The sequence below is a fragment of the Hypanus sabinus genome, chromosome 10, assembly GCF_030144855.1.
Source record: "Hypanus sabinus isolate sHypSab1 chromosome 10, sHypSab1.hap1, whole genome shotgun sequence".
In the NCBI taxonomy this organism is placed as follows: domain Eukaryota; kingdom Metazoa; phylum Chordata; class Chondrichthyes; order Myliobatiformes; family Dasyatidae; genus Hypanus; species Hypanus sabinus.
Genome location: NC_082715.1, coordinates 69,641,481 through 69,659,130, shown reverse-complemented (window position 1 = coordinate 69,659,130; position 17,650 = coordinate 69,641,481). Strand labels below are relative to the sequence as shown.

Here is a 17,650-nt window from a genome sequence, read left to right as displayed (position 1 = left end):
GGTGAACATTCCAGCCAGTTGATAGGTCTTTAGTACACAGCTAGGAATCCCGTCTGAGCCAAATATTTTTCAGGGCTCACCCTGCTGAGGGATACTCTCACGTCAGCCTCAGAGACTGAAATCACAGGGTCATTGGAGGTTGTTGCAGTTCATTAAGGCTCCTTCATGTTTTGACGGTCAAAGTAAGCAGAGAAGGCATTGAGCTCATCTAAGAGCAACGCCTTGCTGTCACTTACGTCGCTTGGTTTCACTTTGTAAGAGGTAATAGCATTCAAGCCCTGCCACAGCTTTTGGGGATCCCCCAGAGACTCAACTTTGGTCCAGAATTGACAATTTGCACCAGATAACTCCTTTCATCTTAAATGCATGTGCTGTAGAATATGACATTTCTACACTGGGAAACAGATTCTGACTGTCTATCCTATCAACACCTCCCATAGTTTTACAAAACTTTAACAGGTCTCCCCTCAGCCTCTGAAGCTCCAAGTTTGTGAAAGTTCCAACATCTCCCTCTGTTCTCATTCATGAACTTCAATTGTTGCTTTCTGCTTTCAAATCAACGAAAGTAGTTTGATCTCTTCACAAATATGTAGCTCCTTATCTCATCTCCTTTTAATCTCAGTTCTAATTCATATTCTCATTGGCTGCTTGCATTTCTGATATATATCTGCATTCGAACAAGAGCAGAATGACACAATCAGACAGTAATGACTATGAAATACAGAGCATAAAACATTACAGCGCAGTCCAGCCCTTCATTCTAGAAGGGCTTTAAATCTTTTAACATACTCTTCCCTCCTACATAACTCTCCATTTTTATTTAATCTATGTGCTTATCTAAGAGTCTATTAAATACCCCTAACGTATCTACCTCTACCACTATTCCTAGCAGGGGTTTCCACACACCCACCACTCTCTACTTAAAAGAAAACTACCCCGATATCTCCCCTGTACTTTACTTAAATCACCCTAAAATTATGCCCCCTGGTATTAGTTATTTCTGACCTCCAGCAGGTCACATCTCACCCTCCTTTGTTCCAAAGAGCAAAGTCGAAGCTCATGCAACTTATCTTCATAAGACATGCTCTCTAATCAAAACAAAAAAAAAAATCGAGTGAGCAGCAGTTCCATGAGCAAAAATGCTTTGTTAATGAATGAGGTCTGTCACCGAAGACACTCGTAAGTTCTACATATGCACCGTAGAAAGTATTCTAACGGGTTGCATTGTCATCTGATGTGGAGGGGCCACTACACAGGATCGGGAAAAGCTGCACAAAGTTGAAACTCTAGCAGCTCCATCATGAGCACTAGCCTCCCTAGAATCCAGGACACCTTCAAAAGGCAGTATTTGGCATCCATCATTAGAGACCCCATCACTCAAGATGCCCTCTTCTCATTGCTACGATCAAGGATGAGGTACAGAAACCCGATGACACGCCCTCAATGCTTCTAGACCACCTTTATTCCCCTCTGCCATCAGATTCCTGAATGGACAATGAACACTATCTCAATGTTTTTTCTCGCTTTTTGCACTACTTATTTATTTTTATATTCACATTGTAATTTATAGTTTTTATTGTTATGTATTGCGATGTACTGTTGCCTCAAAATAGCTAATTTCATAGCATTTTCCGGTGATATTAAACCTGATTCTGATTCTGAAGCGAATAGCCAGACAGATTGAAGCCAACACAAAGGTGACAGTAACTCAAGTAACCATGTGTTACAACCGTAGTACGTAAAAGGGCATCTCTTATGAATCTTTTATGAATGCATAAAATATCGAACCTTGAAGAAGTCAGGTTATAGCAGCAGAAAACCACTCACATGTGGAGGTACAAGTCAGAAGAAATATAACTGTTTGGAAGCAGGGAGTGGAAGGCCCATGGTGGTATTTGAGCACAACAGTGGCATGTCACATCTTCAGCACTTGAAACCAGAGGATTGGACCATTCTGAATCCGAGGAGCAGAGCTTCACCTAGGCCAGGGGTGGGCAAACTTTTTGACTTGTGGGCCACAAAGGGTTCTAAAATTTGACAGGGCGACCGGACCAGGAGCAGATGGACAGAGTGTTTTGGTAATACACCTCATAAGAGAAAATAAAATATCATGGGATAAGTAGAAAACATTTGCTTTAATTTCAATTGAAAATGAACAAATGCATTACAACAAAATATCTGTCTTTGAAGTCCCATGGTATTTAGCTATTTATTGAAATAACTTTTAAAACACTGAAAATTAAATGAATAAAATACAGCTTTTTTAATAGTAACAGTTATTATTTTAAAGCACTGAAAATTCTGTTATCCTTCAAGATATTATCATCATCACTCTCCTCCTGACTGTCTTTATTTCAAAAACGGTAGGAGATGCAGGTCTACTTGTCCTGCTCCTTCTTATTCAATTGTCCCCTGTGCCAAAACTCAACAACGACCAGCACAAAGACAGAACAGTGACAGCGCGCCAGTCTGCAGAGCGCGTTTAATTGATCTGGAGCGCATTTTTTATTTTGAGAACGTACGTGCACCTGCGCACTACTCATGTCCATCACTTAACAGAAATGACATGTAACATGTAAGGCTTATTGAGAAAAATATTTTCAAATGCATTTTTTACATAACACAACGAATAAACTTATTTTTAATTTCAGTGGGAACAGTGTTGTTGGTCTCCCTTTTTAGCCAGCGCATCAAAGTCTGGATTTAGTTTTGTTGTGACGATTCTCAGGATGGATCTGAGGTGTTGGTCAGTTAACTTGGATCTGTGGCTGGCTTTGTTGATGTTCATGACGCTGAACGCCTGTTCACACAAATAGGTCGAGCCGAACAAAGAGTAAAGCGCAAATGTGGAGTAATACGCTGCACCTCAACAAAGGTCAATGTGTAGCGGTGTGTTACATACAGCGCTAAAATTACGACACGGAGTCGGTAACTGCAGTCGAAGAAAAAAACTTTATTCGAAATCCCCAGCCTCACTTTTTAGCCTTCCTCAACCTGCCCCCCGTGGCGCAGAGGCTCCAAAGCTCTGTGCTCGCAAATCCCCGCAGGCTATCTCCCTTAGCCGGAACGCTGGCTAATTGTGAGCCGGTTCGGATGTGCCAGGAAATGAGTCGCCACAAATGTATATAGAGTGCGTCATCTATTGGGAAAATGCCAGAATTGCGAGGGAAAAAAAACGTTAACAAGGTTTATTAATATAATTTCATCAAGTTCTGCGGGCCGGATTAAAAAGCTTAACGGGCCGCATATGGCCCGTGGGCCGTAGTTTGCCCATGCCTGACCTAGGCTGAAGTGGATGGCATGGGGTGGGATACTAGCTGTTCAAATTTGGGGATGAGCATAGGAATAGAAGAGATCATAAGCCAGGAGATTCTCCAGTTGCTGGAAATCCAGGGTAATGCTGGAGGAATTCAGCTGGACAGATAGTATATACGGAGAAGAACAGTCGGCTTTTTGGGCCAAGACCCTTCATCAGGAGAATGTCATGTGGCCCATGAGCCTTCAGTGCCACTGATTCAGATCTGATTTGAGTTTGGCTTTGGTTCCACTTTGCAGCCTATCCTTGACTGTTGGATAATTCTATAGTCTAACGACCTGAGCCCTGAACATATTCATTGGTAATCACCAATGTTCTCCAGAGTCTTCTAAAGACAAGCCAGTAATTCCGATTTTTTCTGTGCAGGTTCTTTGTTCAAAACACCCCCAAGAATACTCATTCCTTGCACAGTGATACATTACTCCAGATCTTGCAATAATCCATATAAATCTCTCCAGTGCATTCACACCTTTCCTGCAATGTGGTAACCATAATTGGTGGCTGTGGTCTAACTAAAATTGTATACAGTTGTCATATAGACAGACAATAGACAGTAGGTGCAGGAGTAGGCCATTCAGCCCTTCTAGACAGCACCGCCATTCACTGTGATCATGGCTGATCATACACAATCAGTACCCTGTTCCTGCCCTCTCCCTATATCCTTTGACCCTGCTATCTAACTCTCTATCTAACTCTCTCTTGAATGCATCCAGAGACTTGGCCTCCAATGCCTTCTGGGGCAGAGCATTCCACATATCCACCACTCTCTGGGTGAAAAAAATTTTCTGCATCTCTGTTCTAAATGACCTACCCCTTATTCTTAAACTGTGGCCTCTAGTTCTGGACTCACCCATCAGCGGGAACATGCTTCCTGCCTCCAGCGTGTCCAATCCCTTAGTAATCTTATATGTTTCAATCAGATCCCCTCTCATCCTTCTAAATTCCAGTGTATACAAGCCCAGTTGCTCCAATCTTTCAATATATGACAGTCCCGCCATTCCGGGAATTAACCTCGTGAACCTACGCTGCACTCTCTCAATAGCAAGAATGTCCTTCCTCAAATTTGGAGACCAAAACTGCACACAGTACTCCAGGGCCCTGTACAGCTGCAGAAGGACCACTTTACTCCTATACTCAATTCCTCTTGTTATAAAAGCCAGCATGCCATTAGCTTTCTTCACTGCCTGCTGTACCTGCATGCTTGCTTTCATTGACTGATGTACGAGAACACCTAGATCTCGTTGTACTTCCCCTTTTCCTAACTTGACTCCATTTAGATCGTAATCAGCCTTCCTGTTCTTTCCACCAAAGTGGATAATCTCACATTTATCCACATTAAACTGCATCTGCCATACATTTGCCCACTCACCCAACCTGTCCAAGTCACCCTGCATTCTCATAACATCCTCCTGACATTTCACACTGCCACCCAGCTTTGTGTCATCAGCAAATTTGCTAATGTTACTTTTAATCCCTTCATCTCAATCATGAATGTATATTGCAAACAGTTGCGGTCCCAGCACCGAACCTTGCCATTCCAAAAGGGACCCGTTAATCACTACTCTTTGTTTCCTGTCAGCCAGCCAATTTTCAATCCATGTCAGTACTCTGCCCCCAATACCATGTGCCCTAATTTTGTCCACTAATCTCCTATGTGGGACTTTTTCAAAAGCTTTCTGGAAGTCCAGGTACACTACATCCACTGGCTCTCCCTTGTCCATTTTCCTAGTTACATATATCATTTCCATGCTCTTTTATTGTGTGTTTTAGCCAATATATATATTTTTAAAAGTACCGGCAATCCTGACCTCAGGTCTGTCTATTGGAATTTGGACATTCTTTGGGGTTCCCTTGGATGCTCTATTTTCCTCCCACATCTCAAAGATGAGAGTTGAAAGGTTAATTGACAAATGTAAATTGCCCCAAGACAGAATCGGATTTGGGTTTATTATCACTGTCTCATATGATGTGAAATTTTGTTGTTTTGCTGCAGCAGTTCAGAGCCAAGACATAAAAATCTATAAATTACAAAAATAAGTATAGTTGATTCTGGTTAATAGGGCACTTTTTTAGGAAAATACTTAAAGAGAAAAAAAAATCAAGAAAATAACCACCGTTCTCTTTGTTTATTTGGGACACTTTGTCACTTAATTGGGGCAGAAGAATGTTGCTGAACATTTTCTAATTAACTTAAGTCATGTGCATATTTTGTGGTCATTAGTACACTGTGCTTATAATGAACAAATTTTTAAATATTATCAGTTGAGTGTGTTTACGGTAAATTCAAAAAGCAGAGATTTTGTTACTGATTTTTGTCAAATCCAAGAAAATGGAACTAGCTTTCACGGGAACCGTGGTTGATATGGACCAATTGGCAGAGTCATACAATATGGAATCTGGCCATTTGGCCCATCTGTCCATGCTGTATGGCTATAACTGTAAGTACAATTAAGTTAATTGATTAGAGCAATAACTCATGTTATTAATACACCCCAACAATCCCATTCAGTTACCTTGAAATAACCTGTACAGGTTAATTGACCCGTATTTAGGTACATGCAGGGGAGGGTACTAACACATAGACCAACCACAGGAAATTGGGACTAGCTCAGTTGACAACATGGTCGGCGGAGGCTTGTGAGTCCAAGAGTCTGTATCTGTGGTGTATTGCTCTACGACTCTAATATCCATAATTTGATAAGTAATTTTTACTGTTTGTTGTATTATTGATGCACTGAAAATTCTGAAATCAGAGCTCAAAATCAGAACAGATTTCATATCACTGGCACATGTCAGGAAATTTGTTGTTTTGGAGCAGAGGTGCATTGCAATACATAATACTTATAAAAATATATAAATTACAATAAGAAATGTATATCAGAATCAGGTTCAATATCACTGGCATGTCATAAAATGTATAAAATTTGTTAGCTTTACAGTTGTAGTACTTGATAAATATAGAGAACAAAGAAAATGAGTTCCATTATATATATATGTGTCTATTAAATAGACATATATATAAATGAAATAAAATATATATTTTATATATATATAAAATAAGTGGTGCAAAAAAAATAAAGTAGTGAAGTAGTGTTCATGGGTTCAATGTCCATTTAGAAATTGGATGGCAGAGGGAAAGAAGCTGTTCCAGAATCGTTGAATGTGTGCCTTCAGGCACCCAGGCTTGTCCTGGGTTTTGGGGATCCTTAATGATAGTCACCGCCTTTCTGAGGCACAGCTTCTTGAAGATGTCTTGGGTACTATGGAGGCTAGTACCCAAGGTGGAGCTGACTAACTTTACAAGTTTCTGTCACTTCAATCTTGTGCAGTAACCTCCCAATAACAGGTGGTGATGCAGCTTTCAAGTGTTTTAGTTGACAGACCAAATCTCCTCAAGCACCTAATGAAATATAGCCACTGTCTTACCTTCCTTATAGTTGATCACTATGTTTTGCATTCAGGTTAGGTCCTCAGAGATCTTGACACCCAGAACTTGAAATTGCTCACTCTCTCCACTTCTGATCCCTTTATAAAGATTGGTTTGTGTTCCTTTGTTCTACCCTTTCTGAAGTCCATAATCAGCTCTTTGGTCTTGCTGACGTTGAGTGCAAGGCTGTTACTGCAACACCACTCAACTAACTGGCATATCTTGCTTCTGTACGCTCTTTTGTCACCATCTGAAATTCTGCTAACAATAGTTGTATCATCAGCAAATTTAGAGAGAGCATTTGAGCTGTGCCTAGCCACACAGTCATGATATAGAGAGAGCAGAGCAGTGGGCTAAGCACACATCCCTGTGATGCGCCACTGTTGATTGTCAGTGAGGCAGAGATGTTATTTCCGCACAAATTGTGGTCTTCTGGTTAGGAAGTCAAGGATTCTATTTCAGTTATATAAACTTAAATAAATAGTGCAAAAATACCAATTTTTTTAAAGGTTTTTTTTAAATAGTGAAGTAGTCTTCATGGGTTCATGGTCCATTCAGAAATCTGATGACAGGGGGAAAGAAGTTTTGAGAAATTTTGAGTGTGTGTTCTCATCCTCCAGTCCCACCTCCTTGATGGTGGCTATGGGAAGTACTCATGTCCTCGGTGATGGTGGTGCAAAGGGACTTGGGGAATCTTGTGCAAGATCCCCTAAAGGATAACTTGCAGGTTGTCTTGGTGGTAAGGAAGGCAAATGCAATGTTAGCATTCATTTCAAGAGTACTAGAAGATAAAAGGAAGGATATAAAATTCAAGTCAAGTCAAGTGAAGTTTATTATCATTTAACTACTTACATGTATATAACATATATAACCATATGATGTATATAGAAACAAGACATTTCTTCAAACCAGAGTGTAAAGCACACATAAAACACAATAAGTTTTGAAGGTAAGGATAAAATCTACAGTCAAATTACATATAAATAACAAACTAAAGTGCATTAATATTAAACATTGTAAGGTACAGAACAGATTAACCAATGACACTTCAAATATGATGTGGCTGGGACGTCAGAAGCCTAATTCCTGGGGACAGAAACTGTTTCTTGTCCTGACTATTCTAGTTTTTATGCATCGTAGTCTCCTGTCTGATGGTAGAAAGTCAAAGAGGATGCTGGACGGATGGATGGGATCCTTAATAATACTCAGCACTCCTAATAAATGTCCCTGGTGGATAGTAGGGAGACCTCTATGATCTTCTCAGCTGTTCCCAGAGTCCTTTGTAAAAGACTGCTGGTCCAATGCTCAACTGCTCTCATACCATATAGAGATGCAACTTGTCAGGACATTTTCAATGGTGCTTCTGTAAAACACAGTTTAGATGGGGGGGGGGGGGGGAGTCTTGCTTGCCTCAATCTTCTTAGAAACTTGAGGCACTCCTGTGACTTCTTGTTCAGGGAGGTGACATTAAGGGACCAGGTGAGGTCATCCATGATGTGAACACCCAGGAACTTAATGCACTCAATTCTCTTGACAGAGGAACCATGTATTTGTAGAGAGGGATGGTTTGCCTGCACCTTCCTGAAGTCCACAATGATTTCCTTTGAGACTGTATAAGGCATTGGTTTTACTGTACTGGAAGTACGGGGAGCAGTTTTGAGCCCCTTATCTAAGAAAGGATATACTGGCATTGGAGAAGATCCAGAGGAGGTTCACGAGAATGAACCCAGGAATGAAAAGGTTAATGTATGAGGAGCTTATGATGTCTCTAGGCCCATACCCGCTTGAGTTTAGAAGAAAGAGGGGGGGGTCTTATTGGAAACCTACTGAATATTAAAAGGCATAGATAGAATGGATGTGGAGAAAATGTTTTCTATAGTCCAGAACCAGAGGGCACAATCTCAGAATAGAGGAATGTCCATTTAGAGCAGAGATGAGGAGGACTTTAGCCAAAGGGGGGTGAATCTGCAAATGCTACAGATGGCTGTGGAGACGAAGCCTTAAAGCGGAGGTTGTAAGGTTCTTGATTAGTAAAGACATCAAAGTTTATGGGAAGAAGGCAGGAGAATGAGGAGAAAGAGATAATAAATTAACCATGATAGAATGGTGGAGCCAATCAATGGGCCAAATGGTCTAACCTGTGAGGTAAAGACTATGTACGCAGTGAAAGAAAAGGTTCCAATGAGGCATTAGAGTGGAGAACACAACTCTTTCCCTGTACATTCTTTGGGCAATGTGTATTTTCTTGTTCACAGCAAGTTTGATTAAGACAAATAGATGACAAAAGAATATGAAAAGGAAAGTTGTGGAAAGGTGTAAATTGGTCTAACTTTAGTGAGCGCCTTCGTCAGCACAGACCAGGTGGCCTGATGGGCCTAATTCCATGCTGTCTGTCTCCAAGTATAAATGTCGAAAGAGACTCTTTTCATCAGGCAGTATCTGTGGAAGAGATTTTTCTTCAGAAGATGGGTCATCAGCCAAGGATATTATCAGTGTTTTTGTTAACACAAATCAGTAATTGGTTCTTTGTTCTCTTACCCCACCTCCGTCCCCCATTCCAGACAGTATTACCAAACACGAGATCTGCTGTATGGACAACTACACTCTGGAATAGAGTAGAACCACAGTGGAAGATGACTTTACCTCGATTGCTCTTTTGTAAGAAGTGGTTTGTAAAGAAGCTACATAGTGTCTCAGAAAAATGTAGTTTTTTAAAATCAGCATTTTAAGAGTACAGTCTCTGACGATTAATGTCTCGCGGTTATTTTATACAATGTGATTTTAAAGTTCTTCAGCAAGTTTAATGAGCTTGTACATGTGTTTTTATAAAAGTATTGAAATATTCCCTGTTATCAGTGTATCATTTGAAGATAGTTCTTTTTACTATGCATTTAGTAACATTGGTAAGTGAGTGGTTGACATTTGATATGATATTCCTGTCTGTCCTGTTTATTGAAATAAATAGATAACTTGGGTTACAAAATAACCCAGCAGTGGGTGTGTAAATCCTGATAAAGGGTTTTGGCCAGAAACATTGACTCTTTATTTCATTACATCAATGCTGCCTGACCTGTTGAGTTACTCCAGCATTTTATGCGTGTTACTCAGGATTTGCAGTATCTCTTGTGTTGGATGTATAAGCAAATTTCAATAGTCAAAGTAAATTTATTATCAAGGTACATGCATCTCACCATGTACTACCCAGAGATTCATTAAATGAATACAATAAGAGTTATGAAAAACTACAGACCAGCAAAGACTGACAAACAGCCAATGAGCAAAAAAAGACAAACTGCAAATAAAAACAGTAATACAGAGAACATGGGTTGTAGAGTGATTTTGCAGGTTGGAGAATCAATTCAGAGTTGAGGTGAATGAACTGATTCAAAGTTCAAGATCAAAGTAAAATTATTATCAAAGTACGTAAATGTCACCATATACAACACTGAGATTCATTTTCTTGCAGGCATTCACAGTAGTTACATTTCATTTCAATTAAAATACAACAGGAGTGCAAAGTGAAGAAATTATTTATTGATTACCACAACATAAGTATTAAATGGACACACGAGACTGCAGGTGCTGGAATCAAAAGTATAAGCAGTGGAAACCAGTAGGTTAAGGAACTTCTGCGGAGGGGGATAGACTTGCCACATGAGATGTTTCAGTCAAGCTGAATGTAACATTTTGTTTTCAAGGAGCAAGCTTGTGCGCTTGGAAATGTTTGGGAACATTAAGCCTCAGAATCAACATGGCCATTCAAACATATCAAAGTTCAAAGTGAATATATTATCAAAGTACATAAATGTCATCGTGTACAACCCTGAGATTCATTTTCTTGCAGGCATACATGGTAAATACAAAGAAACAAAAAAAATGAACAATAATAAATAAATAAGCAATGAATATCCAGAACATGAGATGAAGAGTCCTTGAAAATGAGTCGATAGGGAATGGGAACATTCAGTGTTGTGGAGAGTGAAGTTATGCCCTCTGGTTCAAGAACCTGATGGTTGATGGGTAATAAATGTTGCTGAACATGACGGTGTGGGTCCTGAGGTTCCTGGAACTCCTTCCTAATGGCAGTAGTGAGAAGAGAGCTTGGCCTGAAAGATGGGGGTTCTTAACAAAGACTGTTGCACTCCTGCAAAACCTCTCTGTGTAGATGTAATCACTAGTGGGGAGTAATTTATCCATAATGGACTGGGCTATATCCACTACTTTTCTGTAGGATTTTCCATTCAAGGTCAGTGCTTCCATGCCAGTCTGTGATGCAACCAGACAGGATACTCTATATAATATGATTTTGTAGAAATAATCTACATCTATACCTCTTTACATCGACCATTATCTCAATAAGCTCTCCTAAGTATCTGTTGAGCTCACAGTACTTTGTAAGGGGAAAATACATAGTTAATATTTGGGCCCCACAACATCATTTGCAGAGGGATCTGGGAATTGAAGTCCACAGCTCTCTGAAAATGACCACATAAACAGACAGTTCAGTGAAGGTGCTTCCCTTCTTTGGTCTGGGCATGCTGAAGCAATGTAACAAATTGGTTAGGCTGTACTTGGAGTATTGCAGTGCAGTTCTGCCCCCTTATCTTAGAAAACATATGCTGAAACTTGGGCCCATTACAGAAAGAACATGTTAAACTTTGAGGAGTGTGCAGAAGAGGTTGACCAGGCTGCTGCATGTATTAGTAAGTATGAACTAGAAGGAGAAACCATAAGATATAGGGGCAGTATTTGACCTATCAAGTCTGCTCTGCCATTTCATCATTACTAATGCAGTTTTCCTCTCAGCCCCAATCTCCTGCCTTCTCCCTGCATTCCTTCATGGCCTGACTTCATTCCCCTAATCTATCTTAAGTCCTTCTGTAGTCTCTCCACTTCCTCAAACCTACGGGCCCCTCCACCTATTTCCAGACCGTCTGCAAACTTTGCAACAAAGCCATCAATTCCATCATCCAAACCACTAACGTAAATAAAATAAGTCCCAACACAGACCCCTGTGGAAAACCACAAGTCACTGACAGCCAACCAGAAAATGCTCCCTTTATTCCCATTCTTTGCCTCCTGTCAATCAGCCAGTATTTTATCCATGCCAGACTCTTTCCTGTAATACTATGGGCTCTTAACTTGTTAAGTCTCATGTGTGGCACCTTGCCAAACGCCTTCTGCAAATCCAACTACATGACATTAACAGATTTTCCCTTGAGGAGACCATAATGACCGGCCCATTTTATCATCTGCCTCCAAATAACCTGAAACCTCATTCTTAGTAATCAACTCCAACATCTTTCCAACCACTGAGGTCAAACTAACTAGCTTATAGTTTTGTTTCTTCTGCCTCTCTCCCTTCTTGAAGAGTGGATTGACATTTCCTATTTTCCATTCTTCCGGAACCATTACAGAATCTGGTGATTCTTGAAGGATCATTACTAATGTCTTGATAATCTCTTCAGCCACCTCTTTCAGAACCCTGGGCTGTACACCAACTGTTCCAGGTGACTTATCTACCTTCAGACCTTTCAGTCTCCCTGGAACCTTTCTTTACTCATGGTAATTTCACACACTTCATGACATCTGCCACGTGGAACTTCACCACACTGCCAGTGTCTTCTACATTGAAAACTGATTCAAAGTATTTATTCAGCTCATCTGCCATTTCGTTGCCCCCCCCCCCAATTACTACCTCTCCAGCAGTCCAATATCCACTCTCTCCTCTCTCTCTTACACTTAATGTATTTGAAGAAACTTATGGTATTGTCTAAAATATTATTGGCTAGCTTACTTTCATATTCCATCATTACCTTCTTAGTGGCTTTTTTAGTTGCCTTCTGTTGATTTTTAAAAGCTTCCCAATCTTCTAACTTCCCACTGATTTTTGTTCTGTTATATATCCCATCTCTTTGGCTTTTATGTTGGCTTTGACTTCTCTTGTGGTTGTGTCAACTTGCCTTATTTCTTATTTCCCTTTGGGATGTACAGTATATATCCTGTGCCTTCTGAATTGCTTCCAGAAATTCCAGCCACGCTGATTTGCTGTCATCCCTACCAGTGTTCTTTTCCAATCAATTTTGGCCAACTGCACTCTCATGCCTCTGTAATTCCCTTCACATCATTGTAATACTGATACATCTGACTTTAGTTTCTCCTTAAATTTCAGGGTGAATTCAATCATATTATGATCACTTTCCCCTGAGGGAAAGTTCTCTCATCAATTCTGGTTCATTGCACAACACCCAATCCAGAATAGCCGATTCCCAAGTAGGCTCTACCACGAGCTGCTCTAAAAAGCCTTCTTGTCGGCATTCTAGAAAGTCCCCCTCTTGGAATTCAACACCAGCTGATTTTTCCAATCTGCCTGCATATTGAAGTCCACCATGACGATTGTAACATTGCCCTTTAGGCATGCATTTTCTATCTCCTGTTGTAATTTGTAAACCACATCCTTACTCTTGTTTGGGGGTCTGTATACAACTCCCATCAGGGTCTTTTTACCCTTGCAGTTCCTTCACTCTATCCACAATTATCCAACACCTTCCAACCCTATGTCACCCCTTTCTAATGATTTGATTTCTTTTTTTTGCCTTTCTTCCAGTCCTTTCAACACAATGTGTATCCTTGGATGTTAAGCTTCCAGCTTTAATCCTCTTTCAGCCATGATTCAGTGATGCCTGCCATATACATGCCAATCTGTGACCATGCTCCAAATTCATCTACCTTATTCCATATACTGTATGTATTCAAGTATAAAACCTTCAGTGTTGAATCCTTTTCAATTTTGTCTGCCTTTTACGTTACAACTCATCCTGTTAACTGCAATTTTGCCCTACCAACAACCTCTCCTCACTACACATTGCCTCTGTTTGTAAACCGGCTACCCCATCTTCAGCACTATCATCCACCTTTCCTACGCATTGAAGTATACACAGATCAGGGCACGAGTCACACCATGCTGTCTTTTGATTCCTAACTTTAAGGTCTCCACTAACTGTTCTGGCTCTCTGGTTCTGATCCCCCTGCAACTCTAGTTTAACCCACATCTTGCAGCATTAACAAACCTTCACATTAGGATATTAGTACCCCTTCAGTTAACAGTGCAAACAGTTCCTTCTATACAGGTCCCACCTTTGCTGGAAGAGAGCCCAGTGATCCAAAAATCTTATGCTTTCCCTCCTACACCAACTCCTTAACCATGTATTAAATGGTATAATCTTCCTAGTTCTGGGCTCCCTAGCACATGACACGGGTAGAAATCCTGAGATCACAACCCTAAGGGTCCTGCCCTTTAACTTAGCAACTAACTCCCTGAACTCCCCATACTCATCACTTGTCCTACCCATGTCATTGGAACCTGTGTGGATCACGACCTCTGGCTGTTAACTCTTACACTTAAGAATGCTGAGGACTCAATCTGAGATGTCCCAGCCCCTGGCAACTGGAAGGCAACATACCATCCGGGAATCTCATTCTTGCCCACAGAACCCCCTGTCCATTCTCCTAACTAATAATTCCCCTATCACCACAACATTCCTTTTCTTCCCCCCACCCTTCCCTTCTGAGGCACAGACACAGACTTAGAGCCAAAGACCCGACCACTGTGACTTTCCACTGTTACGTCAACCCTCTCACCCTCCCCCAACAGTATCCAAAGTGAAATTCCTGTTGTTGAGGGTTGGACAAAGTTGTGCTGTTTTCTCTAGAATGATTGAGAGTGAGAAGATACCTGACAGAAGTTTACGTGATTATGAGAGGATTAAATAGAGTATACAGACAGAAATGTTTTCCCAAGCTGGAAATGTCTAATGCCAAAGGGCATTCATTGAAGGTGACAGGAGGAAAGTTTAAAGGAGATCTCTGAGGCAGGTTTTTTTTAACACAGAGTGATGGGTGCCTAGAATGAGCTACCGGGGCAGTGGCGGAAGCAGATACATTCAGGCATTTACACAAATGAACATGCAAGGACTCCTGCTGAAGGGTTTTGGCCCACAACGTCAACTGTACTCTTTTCTAGATGCTGCCTGGCCTGCTGAGTTCCACCAGCATTTTGTGTGTGTTGCAAGGAATATAGGAACTGACATCATATTGCAGGCAGAAGGGGTTTGTTCCATTCAGAATCATTAGCACAGACATCAATATAACCTGTTCCTGTGCTGCACTGTCTGTGTTCAGTCTCTATCCTCTGCACATTCAGTTGCCCACTACCCACAGACTCCTCCACAATCACCACTTCACCTGCACCAAGCAGCCTGCAACTGCGTGGGAGAAGCGTAGCCTGGACAGAGTAATCCTTTGACAAAATGTTTAATAACTCACTGTAATGATTATAAGAGAATATTGAAGCTAATGAATCATAGCAGAGAACAAATTGTTAACTGAGATACCATCAGAAAATTTCACAAAGTAATCAGTAATCTAACAATCCCCTTTGAAATCGACCAGGTTTTGGGAAAGCAAAAATTATTCATTGTTTAAACTACACAAAACTTAATTTGGAGGAAGTTAGGTTGAGCAGAATACATTTATCTTGTGGCTTCCAGTAAACAGTGCAGTTCTCAAACATCTTCAAATTCATTCTCATATATCACTCTCAGTGTTACATGGCGTGGCCCCCCGTTGAGCCTGTAACAGATTCCATGTCCATTGCTTACTGTTGAGACTGGAACCTTTAAACATGAGCTCATTGTGCAATGTGGAGAAATTGGACAAAATTTTAAACATTGCCATCCAATCAGTTCCTTGCTGCCCCACCCCCCACCCTCCTTACTTCCAACTTTGACACAATTCTTGCTGGTGGGAACAGAACTTAAAATAACCCAGCCTACAGTTCCTTTCCCTTACCATGGTTGGCAGAAATCATTCAAAACATTCTTGAGGGAAATCAGTTTTGTGGATCATCTGTTTCAAATTGTACAAGTGATCCCGTACTTGCCCAAGAAATTTAACCATATTTTTATTATTTCATATTGCTGCTCAAAACAGCAAATGGCATCTTCTCCATTAATGTTAATGAGAAAGACCATCTCACACCAATGTAGTTTACAGCACAATCATCAAACTTACTTCAATATTTCATTAAGATTGAAAAGAGTGCAGAGAAAATTTACAGGAATGTTGCCAGGACTTGTGGATCTGAGTCATGGGGAAAGGTTGAATCAGTCAGGACTTTATTCCCTGGAGCGAAGGAGAATGAGGGGAGACTTGATAGCGATACAGTATACTGAGCTATAAGGAGTATAAATAGATAGGGTAAATGCAAGATACAGTATACTGAACTATAAGAAGTATAAATAGATAGGGTAAATGCAAGCAGCAGGCTTTTCCTACTGAGGTTGAGTGAAACTAGCAACTAGATGTTAAGGGTGAAAGGTTTAAGGGGAACTTGATGGGGTATCTCTTCACTTAGAGAATGTGCCTGCAGAAGTAGTGGTGTGGGTTTGACTGCAAACTTAAAGAGAAGTTCAGGTAATTACATGGATGGGAGGGGTATGGAGGGCTATGGTCTAGATGCAGGTAAATGGGACTGGGAAGAATTACTGTTGAGCATGGATTAGACAGGACAGAGACTCTATTTCTGTGCTGTAGTGTTCTATGACTTTTGCACAACCTTGTTAGAGATAGGGATTAGTTTTACTTCCCATTATTTTGATTATTATTGAGGTACCCGCAAGAAACTGTTAATGTGTCAGGAACTTGTAGATTAATATTCACTAAAAGGATATTTATTTGAATTAGTGGGTTACCTTTGAACAGTAATAATACTATAAGATCATCTGTTGAACCATCTGCTTTGAGTAAATGATAGGATTTAGTGATTGTGCAGACATTGAATGTAGAAGGGAAGAGTTAGATTGATCTTAGAGTAGATTAAAAGGTTGGCACAATATCATGGGCCAAAGCGCCTGTTCTCAGCTGTAATGTTCTCTGTTATATAACAAGACCATCTCCTCTGCATTTGGAACCATTCAGCTTGAGGAAATGATAAGAATTAGAGATTGTGCAAACATTGAAAATTTCCAGAAGATATCAGGAGAAACTTCTTCCTGTCCACATGGAAAAGCAAAAGTGATCAGCACTTGGAGTGTTCGACAAACCATCAGAGAAAGTTTGGTGGAGGACAAATTGGGAAATAACCAACCACTAAAGCCACAGGCAGGGGAGACAGTAGCTTGTTTAGGACAAAAGCAAATCCATATTAGATATTTAACTATATGTTACCCTGTTTCTACATACTTTACAGTAACACTTGTGTGAGTTATTTAGAGTGACAAATACTTGTCCTTCCTTTACAGGTTATTTTGTGACAAGTAATCATTGCCCTTCCCAGGATGAGGGGTCTCGGCCTGAAACGTCAACAATGCTTCTCCTTATAGATGCTGCCTAGCCTGCTGTGTTCCACCAGCATTTTGTGTATGTTGTTTGAATTTCCAGCATTTGCAGATTTCCTTGTGTTTTCCTTCCCTGCATTGATGACATTGTACCACCAGGCTGAAGGACAGCTTCTACCCCACTGTTATAAGTCTATTGAACAGTTAGCAAGTACCATAAGATGGATTCTTGATGTCACCTCACTCCGTATTGTCTGCCTGCACTGCTATAATGAATTGACCTGTACAATGGCATACAAGACAAAGTTTTTCACTATACATTTGTACGCGTGACAATAATAAATCAATTTACTACTGGCATGGTTTAATTCAGCAGCATGGTTTCTCCAGATTGGATGAGTTGACTTCTGCCCTTGTACAAGGGGGAGCACAGTGTAATCATGTCACAGCAACAACCTCGCTCTTAACTTCATCAAGACAAAAGAGCTAGTTGTTTACTCAGCTAGGATGGTGAAAATAACCCTGTTATTATTTCCTGTCATCCAGTCCAACAGCAGGATTTTCAAAAAA

The 17,650-nt window shown here is 40.5% G+C and overlaps 1 protein-coding gene across 1 annotated transcript in view; it reads left to right on the top strand.

Moving 5' to 3' along the window:
- The window catches only part of mcph1 (microcephalin 1), a 288,336-nt gene extending 270,997 nt beyond the window's left edge, over positions 1-17,339 (top strand). The window contains exon 14 of the mRNA XM_059983454.1: positions 17,045-17,339. Coding sequence (XP_059839437.1) covers positions 17,045-17,136 — 92 coding nt within the window. The 3' untranslated portion in view covers positions 17,137-17,339. The remainder of the gene's footprint in view (positions 1-17,044) is intronic.
- The last annotated feature ends 311 nt before the right edge of the window (positions 17,340-17,650 follow it).